The 18777-nt window shown below is 36.2% G+C and overlaps 1 protein-coding gene across 4 annotated transcripts in view; it reads right to left on the reverse strand.

Annotated features, from left to right (window-relative positions):
- Positions 1–18777, reverse strand: part of CFAP47 (cilia and flagella associated protein 47) — a 485875-nt gene that overhangs the window by 65566 nt on the left and 401532 nt on the right. For all 4 annotated transcript variants that reach the window (XM_061410459.1, XM_061410458.1, XM_061410460.1 and 1 more), the window contains one exon: positions 402–561. In XM_061410459.1, the coding sequence (XP_061266443.1) occupies positions 402–561 (160 nt within the window). The remainder of the gene's footprint in view (positions 1–401; positions 562–18777) is intronic.

The raw sequence follows: 18777 nt of genomic DNA on the forward strand, positions 1-18777 counted from the left end.
CCTAGTCGTGGCAGTATTTCATCAGGATGTCATATGCCTGGCACGGTGCCATCACTTGGTGTACATCAGCATAAATCCTATACTTTGCCCAGACAGGCTGATCCAGGTTGTTCTGTAGATATAGACTCAAAAAGGAGGCTTTGTATTTGACTGTATCTGACTGTGATTAATTGATACGATACTTAAGATTGACTTGTTCCTCACTCAGAACTTCAAATCAGCAATGATACATACAATCCCCCTATAACAAATATATTTTCCTCCTCTAACCATATACATATCAATACTTCAGAGAACATAACCTCATGAACTTTACATTGCATAACATATAAAAGAAACTGGATCAATCAATGCCAGTCAAAATGAAATCATATTCCTTCAATGTCCTATTTAAATGTTACCTTTTCACCTCTGGGTGCAATTCCATAAAATTGTCAATAAACCATCTTTTTCCACTGGCCTTCCTCATTTGAATAAGGACCATAGTTTTTTGTAATTTCATAACCTGGGGCATAAATAACACCTGGATATCCAGAGTCCCTTTAGGAGGCAATGCAATTCCTGTTAAAAAAAAAAAAAAGTTCTAATGTGGTAAACATTTTAGAAAATAATTTTAACAATGAAAGTAACCTCTCCTTACTGATTATCTAAAATTTTCAAAATCACTCCTGAACAAAAAAATATGATAAATTATAAGTATACTTTACTGGCTTCACTAAATTTCCTCAAATGTCATCAATTTTTTAAAAAACACATTTTATCCTGAGGCAAGAAGCTTCTCCTGAAGAGGACAGAAGAACTGAAGAACTGTTGATAGTTTTAGCTTAAGTTTCCCAGAGTGACAAAAAACCATAAAACCTATGAGCCTTTATAAGTCTTACTGTATTTTACATAAGATACAGTACAGCAATTCTGACCTTTAAGTTTTTTGTGTATTTTTTTTATAGACCATAAGAGTTCCACATTTCTGCCTGGAGCCCCAAAATGGCTACCACTAAGCTGTTTATTTCTCTAACTGATCCATGAAGGAAGCTAAAGCTTATTCATGAAAGAAAGGGGCATCCACCTCAGGTTGTAAAAATCAGAAGACAGAAAAACTGACATTTTCTTACATTATAATGAATTAAAAAAATTTAGCCTTTGCTTTGCATAAGTACTACCTGCAAAAAAAATTGTTAGACATGGAGTTTGCTAAGCCCCAACTAGAGAGATGCTGATTTGTTCAGTCTGAGCTGAGGTCTCAAAGCTGCATATTTAAGTAGCAGCTCAAGAGATCTAGAAACAGATGGTCATGAAACTTAGAAAAAACCCCTTTACCAATGGACAAGTATTGAGCGGTTAGAAGACTAGTGAGCTTCTGGCCATTTATAACACTGAAGGTTTCCAAGTGATTGGTGTCTTCTTTTATTGTGAAGAGTAACACTCTTTACAAGAAAATGAAGGATTACTGACTATATATTTTTTAATTCTTTGTTATTAGATTGAAGATATTCAAGGCCATTTTGCGAATACTGTACTCAACTGTAAAGAATATCAAAAAAGAAAATAGAAAATGCCCCCTCTACAAAATATTTCAACTCAAAATTCTTATAAATTAAAATTTTTTATTTTTATTCCTTCAGGAAATAAAAATTTTCTAAGGTGTATAATCACACTTAACAATAACCAATAATCAATATGATTACCAATTAGTATTTATTCACTGTTGACTGTATGTCAGGCTCTGTGCTAAGTATTTTTCACATGACATCTCATTTCATTCTCCAAAATCACCACAAATAAGTATATTATGTTTCTCATTTAAGATGGAGATATTGAGACAATTTGGTTAAACAACTTGCCCAAAGTTCCAATGAAAGACCATGGTGTTTACTAAGATACATGAAAATTTTCTATCTTCAACTTTGTCTTTATAAGTTCTATATTTTCAATGAATCATTGCATTCAAATAAATAAAAACAGCAAGAGCCAGAATAGGCTAAGATAAAAAGCTGGAATATGATAAAAACAGCAGGGCTGAGTCAAATAAACCATACATGAATCTCCAAGGAAAAGTTTCAAAATGATCATTCACTCTTACAAAAGTATATTACCCATTAGAAATAAACCAGAAATAAATAAAAATAAACTCAGACATTCAGATAGTGTAAGGAGTCAAGACAAAGATACAAAGGATACTTGGTTGCTAACATCATGCTTTCTTATAATATTTGAAATTAAAGATAATCCTATAATAAGCCCATTTAATTAAAAATCTAGTAGGCTATTTGTGGCTACAACTTTCCACCAGTCTACAAGTAGAACATCAGTCTACAAGAAGAACTAATACCAGTCTATAAGTAAAACCAATACCAGTCTACAAGTAGAATCACAGTTTCTTATTGAATTAACCATACATTTCTTTATTATTACATGTTTGAATAGTAAGAATTACTATCATGTTAATAAACTTCCAAGAAATGACTGAAACTCAGCATTGATAAGAACTTTGGGAATTTATCTGATTCATTCCGTGTCTCATAAATAATTTTTATTTCCTTTGGTTTTCCCATTGCAATACTTTGAGCAGAGACAGGAAAGCCATCCACATTTCTATCTTATAAAGAATCTGACTCATGTTTCCTTCTAAGATCTATATGTTTTCATCCTTATAGTTAAATATTCAATCCATTTGTAATTTATCCATGTATAAGGGATGAAGAATGCATTCAAGGTTGTTGATTTTCTGTATGAGACTAGTTATCCAAATATTGCATACTATTGCTTATACATGGAATCCAGAAAAATGATATGGATGAACTTACTTGCAAAGCAGAAATAAAAACACAAATGTAGAGGACAAACTTATGAATATCAAGGAGAACAGGGTTGGGGTAAATTGGGAAATTGGGAGTGACTTATATACAATAATATGTATAAGATAGATAACTAAGGAGAACTGACTGTATAGCACAGGGAATTCTATTCAGTGTTCTCTGGTGACCTAAATAGAAAAGAAATCTAAAAAAGAGGGGGTATATGTATATGTAAAGTTGATTCACTTTGCTGTACACCCAAAACTAAGACAACATTGTAAAGCCACTATATTCCAATAAAAACTAAAACAAAAAGTTCAGTGATTGGAAATGCCACCTTCATGGCCTTTTCGTATATATTTAGGTCTTTTTCTGCAGTCCCTAGATTTCTCATCATGTGTAAGTACCATGTTGTTTTAACTATAGATGCTTTATTTTCTGCTAGGACTAACTGTCTCCTCCTTCAGCTCATTAAAACAATTTTTTTTTTTTTCAAATTTCAAAGGAATAGTTAACTCCAAGAAGGGGATGGCCTGGCAAGCAGTACTTTTAATGGGATCATCTTACATTTACACTTTAGGGATAATAGCATTTTTGTCCATTCATGATGGATTCAAGATCAACGATAGGGCCTTTATTTTTTCATTTGAGCATTATATTAGGTGCTTCTAGGTTCTTGGAACAGGTTTTCAGCCAGTCTTAGTTTTTGGTGTTGCTAGAGGCTCATTTCAATATCTACATATGTGTTTAGCAGGAAGCTGGGAGAAACCACATCAGTTGTTTCTATCATCTGACTGGGAAATCTAATTGTATGATGATTACTACATTCAGTAGATTACACAATCTAATAAAATGTATTTTGCACTCAAAACATTTTATAAGCTGATCTTTTGGTGTTTTACTTTATTTCCATACAGTAACTATACAAACTAACTACAGATGATTTACCTTTTTCTATTACAGTTACCATTTTAGGGGTTCAAAACCCTAATAATCATTTTGGGGAAAATATGCATATTTTATTACATATAAGTGATTTTATGTACTTTATGAGAGAGGTATACATTATTTACAGAATTTTTGAAACCCTGATAAAATATTATGCTTAGCATCTGAGAAATATTGAAAAGAATGGCATTCATTGTATTATCACTATTACTGTTTTGCTTTTGAAATCTGCTATGGCCTACTTGCAATTAGCTTTCAAATTTTATTCAGTGTATTTTAATTCCGCTATTTTGACTGCTCTTTAGATTAAAGGTAATAGAAATATTTATGCACTGATCTCTAATTTGAAATATAGGAGCTGTATAATGCTTTAATGGCTATGAGGTTTCCTGCCTTCTTAGAAGAAAATCTTCTCAAGAGTGTAAAGTGAACATAATCCTCATTTTAGTAATGAAAGTATTTCATCTTGGGAGATTAATTTTTAATCACTTTAGTGGTATTACACTATTACTCTCTACAACATAATTTCTAACATTTAGCATGGAATTAGAAATAGCCCATGTCAGGAAATCAGAGACACTTAAACATGTTGTTGTTTAGTTGCTAAAGTCGTGTCTGACCCCATGGACTGTAGCCCGCCAGGCTCCTCTGTCCAGGGGATTTCCCAGGCAAGAATACTGAGTGGGTTGACATTTCCTTCTCCACAGGATCTTCGTGACCCAGGGATTGAACCTGGGTCTCCTACACTGGCAGGTGGGTTCCTGACCCCTGAGCTACCAAAGAAGTCTGTATTTAAACATACTAGCATCCTAAATGATAACTATTGCTTTTGTTATAGTGGTTTATTTAATTTATTTATTTATACTTTTGTCAAATGTCTATTTTTTTAAACTGAAGTACAGTTGATTTACAATATCATGTTAATTTCAAGTATACAGCAAAGCGATTCAGTTATACGTATAAATGTATATCTATCTATCTATCTATCTATCTATGGGGCTTCCCAGGTAGAGCTAGTGGTAAAGAACCTGCCTGCCAATGCAAGTGATGTAAGAGATGCAGGTTCCATCCCCAGGTTGTAAAGATCCCCTGGAAGAGGGCATGGCAATCCACTCCGGTATTCTTGCCTAGAGAATCCTATGGACAGAGGAGCCTGGCGGGCTATAGTCACAGAGTCACAAAGAGTCAGATATGACTGAGGTGACTTAGCACACACATATATATTTATTTTTTTTTTCAATTCTGTTCCATTAGTTTATTATAAGATATTGAATAGAGCTCCCTGTGCTATACAGAAGGATCTTGTTTATTTTATATATGGCAGTGTATGTTTGTTAAGTCTATAGTCCTAATTTATCCCTTCTGGAGAAGGGAATGGCAAACCACTGCAGTATTCTTGCCTTGAGAACACCATGAACAGTATGAAAAGACAAAAAGATAGGATGGACAGGGAGGTCTGGCGTGCTACAGTCCCTGGGGTTGCAGAGAGTCGGACATGACTGAGCAACTTAACTAAACTTAATTTATCACTTCCCCATCTTCCACTTTCATCTTCCACATCAAGGAAGATGTCACCTTGCTTATTTAACTTGTTTGCAGAGTATATCATGTGAAATGCCAAGCTGGATGAAGCATAAGCTGGAATCAAGATTGCCCAGAGAAATATCAATAACCTCAGATATGCAGATGACACCATCCTTATTGCAGAAAGTGAAGAGTAACTGAAGAGCTTCTTGATGAAAGTGAAAGAGAAGAGTGAAAAAGCTGGCTTAAAACTCAACATTCAAAAAACTAAGATCATGGCATCTGGTCCCATCACTTCATTGCAAATAGATGGAGAAACAATGGAAACAGTGACAGACTTTATCTTCTTGGGCTCCAAAATCACTGCAGATGGTGACTGTAGCCATGAAATTAAAAGATTCTTGTCCCTTGGAAGAAAAGCTATAACCAACCTAGATAGCATATTAAAAAGCAGAGACATTTGGCGACAAAGATCCATCTAGTCAAGGCTATGGTTTTTCCAGTAGTCATGTATAGATGTGAGAGCTGGATCATAAAGAAGGCTGAGTGTTGAAGAAAATTGATGCTTTTGAACTGTGGTGTTGGAGAAGACTCTTGAGACTCCCTTGGACTGCAAGGAGATCTAAGCAGTCAATCCTAAAGGAAATCAATCCTGAATATTCATTGGAAGGACTGATGCTGAAGCTCCAATACTTTGGCCACCTGATGCAAAGGGTCAACTCATTAGAAAAGACCCTGATACTGGGTAAGACTGAAGGCAGGAGGAGAAGGGGATGACAGAGGATGAGATGGTGAGATAGTATCACTGACTCAATGGACATAAGTTTGAGCAAGCTCTGGGAGATGGTGAAGGACAGGGAACCCTGGCACACTGCAGTCCATGGGGTTGCAAAGAGATGGACACAACTTAGGGACTGAAGAACAACAAGAACATCATCTTCCACTTTGGAAACCGTAAGTCTGTGTTCTATGTCTGTGAGTTTGTTTTTGTTTTGTAAATAAGTTCATCTGTACTATGTTTTTTTAGATTCCACATGTAAGTGATATCATATGATACTTATCTTTGCCTAATTTACTTTACTCAGTATGAGAATCTCTAGGTCCATTCATGTTGCTACTATTAGTGATGTATTTTAAAGAAGAATGTAATTTTTCATTTTTAAAATATCAAGTCATCAAGAACATGGCTTTTCATTAACTACTTTCACACATGAAATCTGTGTACTTTTTACTTGAATATATTTTCAATAACTGACTTATTAATAATCTTAAAATTATCACTAAAAAACAGAAGAGAATGATAAATGTGGAGAAGAGTTCTTTCATTGATTCTTCAACTAGTATAGGCTGAGTTATGTCCTCCTCCTCAACTCATATCTTGAATGCCCAATTGCCAGTATCTCAAATGTAATTGTATTCAAAGATGAGGCCTTTAAAAAGATGGTTAAGTTAAAATAAGACTGTTAAGGTAGGCTCTAATGAAATCTGACTGGTGTCCTTTAAAAAAAAGAGAATTTTGACAAACAGACGCACAACATGGATGCTCAACACACACAGGAAAGACCACGTAAGGACACCATGAGAAGGCAACCATCTACAAGCCAAGTAGAGATACCATGTGTGTGCTTAGTCACTCGGTCATGTCTGACTCTTTGCGACCTCATGGACTGTAGCCATACCTTAGAAGGAATAAAATATCCTGGGTCCCTTGATTTTGAACTCCCAGCCTCCAGAAATGTGAAAAAATGATTTTATTTTGTTTAATCCTCCCAGAATGGGATTTTGTTGTTACAGCCCTAGCAAACTAATACCTGAAATTATATTTCCTTCTATGTTATCTCAGAGGCTGAGGCATAGGATGCCACTGAACTTGCTTAGAGAATTTCTAATTCCAGGGTCACAAAGAGTCAGACATGACTGAGAACGCATGCATGCATATTCTCCCACAAACTTCCCTCGCATTCAGGCTACCATATAGTATCGAGCAGGGTCCAGTGGCATGTGAACTATGCTGATAGGCACAATCCCACAAGCATTGTTACAGAGAAGAAAAAGGAAAGAGCTGGAGAGCTCTGCATAGTTGACCAGATGTGGGAGTCAGTGAACAAGTAGAAGCTTAGCCGTAAGAACAGAAAGAGTTTTTCTAATGTAATGGTGAGAGAGGCAAGGCACATAGATAAAAATAACCAGGTTCGATGCACGATACTGGATGCTTGGGGCTAGTGCACTGGGACGACCCAGAGGGATGGTATGGGGAGGGAGGAGGGAGGAGGGTTCAGGATGGGGAACACATGTATACCTGTGGTGGATTTAAAAATAAAATAAAATAAAATAAAAAAAAAATAACATCAGGCTGGCCAATGTAATGGAAAAAACAGACAATTAGATTCTGATTTGACTCTATATTCTTTTTGAAATAGAAAGAATATCAGATGAAAGAAGGAAAGGAAATGTTGAATGTCAGTAGTAGTCACCAGGTTTCAATTCACTGTAGGAAATTTTACTAAAGGAAAAGAATATCTCATCAAAAGTTCATCATTCACTCACAATTTACTGATTTCTCTGTCTCTATCTATCCATCTCTATATCATCAAATTCTATAAATCCTAAGAAGAACTTAGTTCTCTCTCTGTTAGAATATTTATCTTTATTTCTGAAGCAAGAAAATTACATAAAATGACAGAAAGGAATGGTATTGTGTACCTCGGGCTCCATTTTACAAGACCAGACCTTACAAAGTATTTTAATAAGTTCAGTTTTCATTTCTTTCATAGAAATATTTTACTGGTAGAAGGTCTAAATGTCAGGTTATAGAGATTTTTTTTTCTGAAGGGCAGGTATCTTTGCATAATAAAATCTATAGCTTTGTGTTTTACAATCAAATCAGTAGCTTAATTAACTAGCTTACAGATCCACCTGCTTTATGCTAAAAATCACAACGACAATTCTCTGTGATTGGAACCTGAGTTCATCTGTGTGGAAATTGGTCATGTGACATAATAGGAAGGAAAATTTTACAAAAAAATGTAAAATTATTCTCAGCTGCTAACATAATTTAATAAAAATTCATGACAGTTATCCAGAGACCTGGTCATGCTTTATGTCAGGCAGTAGCACACATTAAATGCTGTTAAACACTGAGTTCTTAAAGACATTTTCCAACTCACAAACAGCAACATTAATTTCAAATACACATTATTTCTGCAAATAACATTTTTAGTATTGACTGCCAAACTGAGAGAGTTGACTTAGGCAGGTTGATAAGGAGTCCAAGCCTAAGGCCCCTTTAAGGAGGAGGTAAACATTCTTTCTTTTAAACATTTTTTTTGCCTTAGACAAGTAGGCCTCGTTGGCAGCAGTATCTCTTGTTCAACAACATGCATTTTTTTTTTTTTAGCTTTGGGTGTATATTATGGGAGAAGGTCTGGGTAAGAACTTCCACAGCCTTGAGCTCTGGGTTAACCTGTTCTCTCTGGCTAGTCTTGTGCTGATGTCATCCCAGGATGTATGTTATGGGAAAGGGTCTGGGCAAAATTCTCACAGCCTTGAGGTATTTTTGTATCTATTCTCAGCAGCTAGTTGAGAAGTATATAAGGCCCCACTTAAACTAGTGAGGTGGGTACTCTCCTGCCCCCTTCTGATGTTTATGTCAGAGCTTTTTCTGTCACTTTCACTTTAAATAAAATCTGCACAAAGCTCTTGAGTAACTGAGACTGTCTTTGGTCCCAGAGTTTAATCTCCTTTGGAGACCACGAATCTAGTGGCACTGCTTACTGTTAGCTATCATCTTGGGGATTTGTCCGGGATTCCAAGACAAGGTGTAAGTTTTCATCTATCAAAACTACATGATATATGTTAACTAAAATCAACATGAGGCATAGCAATTGTCTCTTGTAAGGAAACAAACATACATGTATTTGTTTCTAAATGCTTACTTAGCTCTGATTATTAGCAATCACATAAACATAAATGATCCATATTTTATCTTTTAAAAAGTAGATATTATAGGTATCAAGCACAGTATATATATATATATATATCATTATCTTTCTGATTATTCTCTCATATTATGATATAATCCTTATTCATTACAAAAATATTTGAGATAATTATAAACATGAGGTTGTAAGAAAGGAAAGTATCCTTTACTCAGTTATTACCATGGTAACATTTTGTAAAACTGTAAAACAACACAAAATCTAAAATATTAACATTGAAACAGTTAAGATACAGAAGTTTCATTACCACAAGTATCCTTCCGGTTGGCCTTTTGTACACACCCCCACCTCATCTCCTACTCTAACCCTGAATCATTATAGCACTATTCTCCATTTTTAAAGTTTTGTGACATTGGGAATATTTTATAAATGAAATCACATAGTATATACATTTAGAGGTTGGCTTTTTCACCCAGAATAATTTCCTGGATATTCAATCAAGTTGTTGCATTTATCAATGCTTCGTCCATTCTGGTGCTGAATACTACTTGGTGGTCTCAGGTGGCACAAGTGGTAAAGAACTCACTCATCCATGCAGGAGACATAAGAGACACGGGTTCGATCTCTGAGTTGGGAAGATCCCTGGAGGAGGGCATAGCAAACCACTCCAGTATTCTTGTCTGGAGAAACCCATGGACAGAGGAGCCTGGCGGGCCAGAATCCATAGGGTCACAAAGGGTCAGACATGACAGCAACTGAGCACATAGATAAACCACCACTTGTTTAACTATTTACCTGTAGAAGGGCATCTAAGTTATTTTCAGATTTGGGGTACTACAAAGAGATCTGCTATAAACATTCATGCCCATATTTTCGTGTGACATAAATTTAGACTTTTCTGGGATAAATACTCATGAGTGTAACTGTTGGATGGTAGGGTAGTTGCATGTTTACTTTGATAAGAAACACCCAAACAATGTTCCAGAGTGGGTTACCCTTTCACATTCCCCTCAGCAATGTATGAGTGATCCAGTCTCTTGATATCCTTCCTAGCATTTGATGCTGCCCTTATTTTTTATTTTAGCCATTCTGATAAGTCTGTAGTGAAATCTCTTTGTGTTTTGATTTGGCATTTCTCTAAAGACTAATGATGTTGAACACCTTTTCATGTGCTTGCAACCATTAATATATTTTCTCTGGTGTAATGCTTATTCATATTCTCTGCTCATTTTCTAAAAATTGTGTTTTTATTAGTGACTTTTCAGTATGCTTTATACATTCTAGATATTAACCTTTTGTCACATATGAAGTTTGCAAACATTTTCTCCCAGTTTATAGCTTTCCACTTTATCATCTTCTCATGGTCTTTTATGAGCAAGATATATTAGTTTGATGTTCAACTTATTAATTTTTCCTCTTATGCAATTTGTTATTGGTTAAAAGTAAGAGCTATTTACTTAGCACTGTGTAAATTTTTGCCAAAAGTGTGAGCATTTTGATAGAAATTGCATGGAACCTATAAATCACATAGGATAGAACTGACATCTTTACCATACTGAGTCTTCCAATTCCTGAACAGAGCGTATCTCTCCGTTTATTTAAATGTCATTTGATTTTGTCATTTCAAGCATACAAATCCTATATGTGCTTTGTTAGATTTACTTCTAAGTAGTGTTCTTGCCTGGAGAATCCCAGGGATGGGGGAGCCTGGTGGGCTGCCATCTATGGGGTCACACAGAGTCGGACACGACTGAAGTGACTTAGCAGCAGCAGCAGCAGCAGTTTACTTATTTGGAGAGATTATAAATAATATTAGATTTAAATTTCAGTTTCCATATATTCAGTGATTGATTTTTTGTGTTTTTCTTATTTATCATGACCTTGCTGAATTTACTTAATACTTCTAACAAGCTTTTTCTTAAAAAAAGATTCCTAGGGATTTTCTGGTAATAACGTGATATGAAAATAAGGACAGTTCAATTTCTTTCTTTCATTCTTTTTGTCTTTCATTTTCTTTGCTTGTCTTATTGCACTGGCTTGGACTTCCAACAGCACAATAAATAAGTGCTGCGAGTAACATCTTTGTGTTGCTGCTTGTTCTAGAGAGAAACTATTCAGTGTTTCACAACTGAAGGTGACATTAGCTGTAGTTTTACCATGTAAGCTCTTTGTCAGGTAGAGGAAGTTCCCTTTTAATCCTAGGTTGTAAAGAGTTTTATAAGACATTGATAATATTTTTACTCTAAAGCTTTTTCTGTATTGGTAGACTGGAGATTTCTTTTTTCCTTTAGTCTTTTTAGCAGGGAAATTTCAAATGCTGAACCATCCTTTCAGTTCAGTTCAGTTCAGTTCAGTCGCTCAGTCGTGTCTGACTCTTTGCAACCCCATAAAAGGCAGCACATCAGGCCTCTCTGTCCATCACCAACTTCTGGAGTTTACCCAAACTCATGTCCATTGAGTCAGAGATGGCATCCAACCATCTCATCCTCTGTCATCCCCTTCTCCTCATGCCCTCAATTTTTCCCAGCATCAGGGTCTTTTCAAAAGAGTCAGCTCTTCCCATCAGGTGGCCAAAGTATTGGAGTTTAAGCCTCAACATCAGTCCTTCCAATGAACACCCAGGACTGGTCTCCTTTAGGATGGACTGGTTGGATTTCCTTGCAGTCCAAGGGACTTGCAAGAGTCTTCTCCAACACCACAGTTCAAAAGCATCAATTCTTCTGTGCTCAGCTTTCTTTATAGTCCAACTCTCACATCCATACATGACTACTGGAAAAACCAGAGCCTTGACTAGATGGACCTTTGTTGACAAAGTAATGTCTCTGCTTTTTAATATGCTGTCTAGGTTGGTCATAACTTTCCTTCCAAGAAGTAAGCATCTTTTAATTTCATGGCACAATAGACATCTGCAGTGATTTTGGAGCCCAGAAAAATAAAGTCAGCCACTGTTTCCACTGTTTCCCCATCTATTTGCCATGAAGTGATAGGACTGGATGCCATGATCTTAGTTTTCTGAATGTTGAGTTTTAAGCCAACTTTTTCACTCTCCTCTTTCACTTTCACTTTCATCAAGAAGCTCTTTGTCTTTATGTTTGGAATAAATGACATCTGCCCATGGATATATTTTTGTTATATAATGATGGGTTCAATTTATTAATATTTTGTAGAAGATCTTTGTGTTTAATTTCATGAATACTATTAGTCTGTAGCTTTATTTAACTGTGACGTGTTTCTGGTTTTTGTATCAGAGTAATGCTGTCCTCATAGAGTAAGTTGGAAAGTGTTTTTTTCCTCTTCTCTATCTTAGAAGAATTTGAGGAAGATTGGTGTTAATTCCTCGTTAAATGTTTGGTAGAATTTGCCAGTGAGGTCACTGGCCTAAAGATTTCACCTTGGAAGCCTCTCAATTATTAATTAAATTTCTTTAATAGAGTACTACTCATACTATCTATTTCATTTTTGGTGTGTGTCCGTGCTAAATCACTTCAGTCGTGTCCGACTCTTGTGACCCTATGGGCTGTAGCCCTCCAGGCTCTTCTCTCCATGGGATTCTCTAGGCAAGAATACTGGAGTGGGTTATCATTTCCTTCTCCAGGTGATCTTCCTGACCCAGGGATTGAACCTGCGTCTCTTATGTCTCCTGCATTGGCAGGTGGGCTCTTTACTACTAGCACCAGCTTGGAAACCGCATTTCATCTTTGGTAGGTTTGGTAGTTTGGAATTTACTAGAAATGGATCAATTTCTCCTAAGTTGATGAATTTATGTGTTTATAGTTTACAATGCTGCCTTATTTTTCTAATACCTTAAGTTATCAGTAGTGATGTTGCCATGGGTTACTTGAACATATTTTAGATTGTAATTAATTTATAGTGTTTTTGAGTCTATCACTTCATATAATTTTCTTAGGTATTTAAAATGACAATTCAATATACATATGCAACTTCTTAGTTTCCACAGGTATCAATGTTTAATTCGAATGAAATGTATATAACTAATATTTAAAATGTACCCAGGATTTGTTTTATTCAGGTATGGTGAAACACACAAGCTTCCAACGTGGTGTAATGGTAAAGAATCCACCTGCTAATGCAGGAGATGCAGGTTTGATCCCTGTGTTGAGAAGATCCCCTGGAGGAGGAAATGGCAATCCACTCTAGTATTCTTGCCTGGGAAATCCCCTGGACAGAGGACCCTGGTGGGCTACAGTCCATGGGGTTGCAAAGAGTTGGACATGACGGCGACTGAACAGCAGCAGCGGCGTGATGGGACATGCAGACACTGAAATGACTGTCATGAAGGAAGAAGTTTTAAAGTCACCTATCCCTAGGAACAGGAAGCATGGCATGCCATGCAGGGCCACATGGGGAATCATCAGAATAAGTCATGGGTGAGGGAATGACCAAGAGTCTTTATTGTGTTTATCATAGGGAGTAAACAGCAAGGAAGATAAACAGGCCAAGCAGGTTTAGGATAGAGGATATTTTCCTTACAATAGACCACAGATTCTAGAAGATGATGTGGCCAAGTTTTAGGATTTGGAAAGGAGTCACAGTTGTGTTTAAAAAAAAAAAAGGTGGGGGATATACACTGCCATTGGAGATATGAATGTTGAGAATGAGGGATGACCTGGAAGAACAGGTGTTCACAGGGTAACGGATATTAAGAAGGATAAATATATACTTATATACTTCCTAATGAAGGAAAGATAGTTGGTGGTGGTAAGATCTCATACTCATACTATGGGGATGAGACTTCAGAGGTAGAAAAGAATGGATAACTTAGTAAATATGCATTACATGTAAGGATTTCATAATGGCTTGAAAATAATCCACTAACTATTCGACATCCTCTAAATACCTAGACTGAAGTATATAAACATATACTTTACTATATACATGCTTATTATTCTCAAAATTCAGCTCTCACAAATAAACTAATGCCCAGTGCTGAGTTTGTTAACGTACTCAGGAATTAAGCATTTGTCTGGAAGACAAATGTCTTAGCATCTGTATTTTCCTCCTATCAGTTTCTTCCTGATAAGAAGTTGTGATAAAGATCCCAGAAACATTTATATTTGATAATAAGATAAATGCCGAAGATGGCATCCTTTGTTGTTATTGAGGGGTTAGGGATTTTAGAACATGCCACTTGCTACAGGAAAGGCAATCCATTAGAGCTATAAGAATTCAGGAAGAATACAAGTGGCAAAAGGTAATGAATAGCTGTGCCTGGTCAAAATGGGGAAATCCTAGAAGGGATGTTTTCGTAAAATGTATTCATCATATCCCTTTTATGAGATAACTGAAAAAACAGAAATCTAATCCTTTTGTAAAATTAAATTTTGACTTGCCCACAGAGCTGGTGACAGTAGAGATTTGATTGTGTACTTCTTTCCTACTTATGGAGACCATCACAACTTACATCTATTTGATTTTACTTTTAGACTTAAAGATAAATAGGGGTGTCAGCTAAAAGAAGAAGAAGAATAAATGATAACAATTTCAATTCATGTGTAATTGGATTTTTGACATATCAAGATAGAGCCCTGATTACATTTGACAGATGCATATTGATTTTCATTTTAAACTCTTCTTAACCAAGGTTATTTCTGGAATTTTTTGCTTTAAATTAAACAAAGGTTTGGAGTGATAGAAGATTTTAATTAACTTCACTGACAATGTAACGCCTACCCTGCAACTGGAGTCTGATATTATCTTTCATATATTTTATATTTCATATAAAACAAACAAACATAATATGTGATTTCATATTTATGGAGCATAAAGCAGGAATTTTATTCTTTATAATGGCTTCCCCATTGGCTCTAGTGATAAAGAATCCACCTGCCAATGCAAGAGACTCAAGAGATGTGGGTTCAATCCCTGGGTTGGGAAGATCCCCTGGAGAAGGGCATGGCAACCCACTCCAGTACTCTTGTCTGGAAAATCCCATGGACAGAGGAGCCTGGTGGGCTATAGCCCATGGGGTTGCAAAGAGTTGGGCATGTCTGAGCACACATAAACAGGTCATATGACTTAAGACATGTTTTCACATATCAGAGTCTAAGAATTAAAAATGCAAAGTCTAAAAAACTGCATAGTTTCTCAAAAGTGACTCAAGTGTGCTGAAGTTGTCACCACTGTGACGTCTCTTCACACTTTATAGTTTCCATCTCTTGAGGCTCTTGCATAGAAGCTAACATATCTATGTTTTTCCATACCCATGGATTTTGTGCCAGTGACCTTTAATAGTCTTAGCTTGATTTCTTCTTTATCTCATGCATGTGAATAAATGTCCAATTTTAAGCATGTTTTATTATGTTTCCCCTAAGACAGGCACTTGATACTTGATTCCAACATCATAAAAACATTATAAGATTACTAAAATGTGAAAGAGTATATTTCATTTACAAAACAAAATTTCACTAACTTATATACTGTTGTCTTTCAAAAGTAGTAGAAAAGTATATAATTGACCTTTCATTTTACTTTTGAGCACTTTTATTCTAAAATTTTATTTTTATGCCTTTTCTTGTTTAGTTGCTAAGTCGTGTCCTACTCTTTCAACCCCTTGGACTGTAGACTACCAGGCTCTCTGTCTATGGGATTCTTCAGGCAAAAATATTGGAGTGGGTTGTCATTTCCTTCTCCAGGGTATCTTTCCAACTCAGGGATCGAACCTGGGTCTCCTGCATTGCAGGCCGATTCTTTACCAACTGAGCTATGAGGGAAGCCCTTATGCCTTTTCTAGCATATAAGATAAAAAGGGTTCCTTTTTTTTAAGAGAAAGTTTTAAACTTAGCATCGAAATTAGCATAATTGTTCCAAAAGCAAACTTATATAGATCATTTTTTATTAATGTCACCAACACAGAGTGATAGAATCTTTGAGTTCTAATTTAATGGTTCTCATCTATAATCTCCTAGTGAATGTAGCAACATTATGTGAGAAGTCTATGGGAGATGGCCTCTCAGCAATCATTTGAACCCATCATCTGATGCCAGTGAAGTGCCAGTGAAGTTGCTCAGTCATGTCTGACTCTTTGTGATACCATGGACTGTAGCCTACCAGGCTCCTTCATCCATGGAATTTTTCAGGCAAGAGTACTGGAGTGGGTTGCCATTTCCTTCTCCAGGGCATCTTCCCAACTTGGGGATTAAACCCAGATCTCCCACATTGCAGGCAGACGCTTTACCATCTGAGCTACCAGGGAAGCCCATCATCTGATAAGGAGTCCCTATTTGATGAGGAGTTTCCATTTCTTATGGTACTCAGTTCCTTTGTGAAACAAAATTAGATCGTTTTTCCTTGTTTGAGCCCCTAGTTCCACTGCTTAGAACTATCAGTCTCTGGATGAAGCTCTGCTCTAGAGTTGTCTAATTATTTATCAGATACTTGTTACCTATTTCCTGAGCTATGACAAAAGATCCTTCATCAAGAAATATTCATATAAAGAAGTAATCTATATTCTAACATCTTACTAGACAGCATGTTTAATACACCCAAATTATCCAGGTATAATTTAATTATTGCATAATATTTCACAGCAATTACCTATATTCTTATACTTGAGAAAAGCACTTTATTATTATGGCTGAAAATTATTTTGCATTTGTAGATATCTTGCTACAAAAGATGTTATCAAGAATGAAGTAGGCCAAACCCAAAAGTGTGCTTCCAAGCCACACAGCATGTTATTCAATTTATGCTGATGCTTTGAACCCCATGTGAGACATTCTAATTTCCTCAATATTGTGTCTTGAAGACCACAGTCAAACATTGTAGAATACTGAGATTAATTATACAGTTGGCATTCTAGCATGCTGGCTTTCTCTTCCTGTTTATCATAATACACAAATTTGTTAAATATTCTATGGTTTTACATAAGACACAGATGATATGGACTTGACTAATACTCTATCAGTAATTTATTATAGCCATCAATGCAGGTTAATTTGTGCATTCACTTTATCCCTTCAGTAAGGACTTTTCCAGTTACTCTATTCAAAATTGGACCTCCAACACTATTACTGTCCTTATTGCCTTCTTCTGCCTATTTTCTCCCCCAGTCCTATTTTATCACTATCTGTCTCTCTCCATGAGCATGTAAATTCCAGGAACACAGAGATTTTTGTCAGTTTGGCTCCCTGCAATAGCCACAGAACTTAGAACAGGATCTTAGCATATGGTAGTTCTTAATAAATATTAGTTACTAAGTGGCCTGAGCAAGGAACCATTCTGGTTGCTGGGGTTACTGTAGGAAATGAGACAGAAAATATCCTGCACATCAGGGTACTTCACTTCTAGTGGAGAAAAAGAAGAGTAATAAATAGGTAACTGTTACATAATGCATTTCAAGTTAATTATTTAGGGAGAGAGAATTAGCAGAGAGTGCTTTCAGAGAAAATGTCTCCAAAGAAGTGACATTTAATGGAGGCTTCAAGGATTTACAGAAAGTTAAATAAGAATTTGGGTGAGAGTGTTCCAAGCAGAAGGGTAAGAAATGTAAAAGCTTAAATAGGAATTGGTTCAGAACGTTGATGTAGTCATTAGCTCATTGAAGGGTGGGGGAGAGTAGAGATGGTGAGATCAGAAGGAAAAGCATGGATTGCCTAATGGTGGGGGGTGGGGGGGCGGTTTCTGACCTCACTTCCTAATGGGGAACTGGAAAACATGGGAAGGATTAAATAGCATAGTGATACAATCTAATTTATATTTTATAAGAAATCATTCTGACTTCTCTTTGGAGGTCAGAAAATAGGTATAAGACTGAAATACAGGAAGCAGTTGCAATAGTCCAGGTAGTGTAGTCTAGGGTGAAAGTGGTGGAGGTGGTAAAACATGATCGGAAATGGGATATATTTTTATGGCTTTGCTATCAGTATTTACTCATGGGCTGGAAATTTGCAATGAGAAAATAAAAGGAATAAAGTATGATACCTAGCTAGTGAAGCACAAGCTGGAATCAAGATCGCTGGGGGAAGTATTAGTAACCTCAGATACATAGAAGACACCATCCTTATGGCACAGAGTGAAGAATTAAAGAGCCTCTTGATGCAAGTGAAAGAGGAGAGTGACAAAGTTAGCTTAAAACTCAACATTCAGAAAACTAAGATCATGGTAGTTGGCCCCATCACTTCATGGAAAATAGATGGGGAAACAGTGAGAGACTTTATTTTTTTTGGGGTTCCAAAATCACTGCAGATGGTGACTGCAGCCATGAAATTAAAAGACACTTGCTCCTTGGAAGAAAAACTATAACAAACCTAGACAGCATATTAAAAAGCAGAGACATTACTTTGCTCACAAAGGTCCATCCAGTCAAAGCTATGGTTTTTCCAGTGGTCATGTATGGATGTGAGAGTTGGACTATAAAGAAAGCTGAGCACCAAAGAATTGATGTTTTGAACTGTGGTGTTGGAGAAGACTCTCGAGAGTCCCTTGGAATGCAAGTAGATCCAATCAGTCAATCCTAAAGGAAATCAGTCCTGAATATTCATTGGAAGGACTGATGTTGAAGCTGAAGCTCTAACACTTTGGTCACCTGATGCGAAGAACTGACTCACTGGAAA

Source organism: Bos javanicus, chromosome X, assembly GCF_032452875.1.
Source record: "Bos javanicus breed banteng chromosome X, ARS-OSU_banteng_1.0, whole genome shotgun sequence".
Taxonomy (NCBI): Eukaryota; Metazoa; Chordata; class Mammalia; order Artiodactyla; family Bovidae; genus Bos; species Bos javanicus.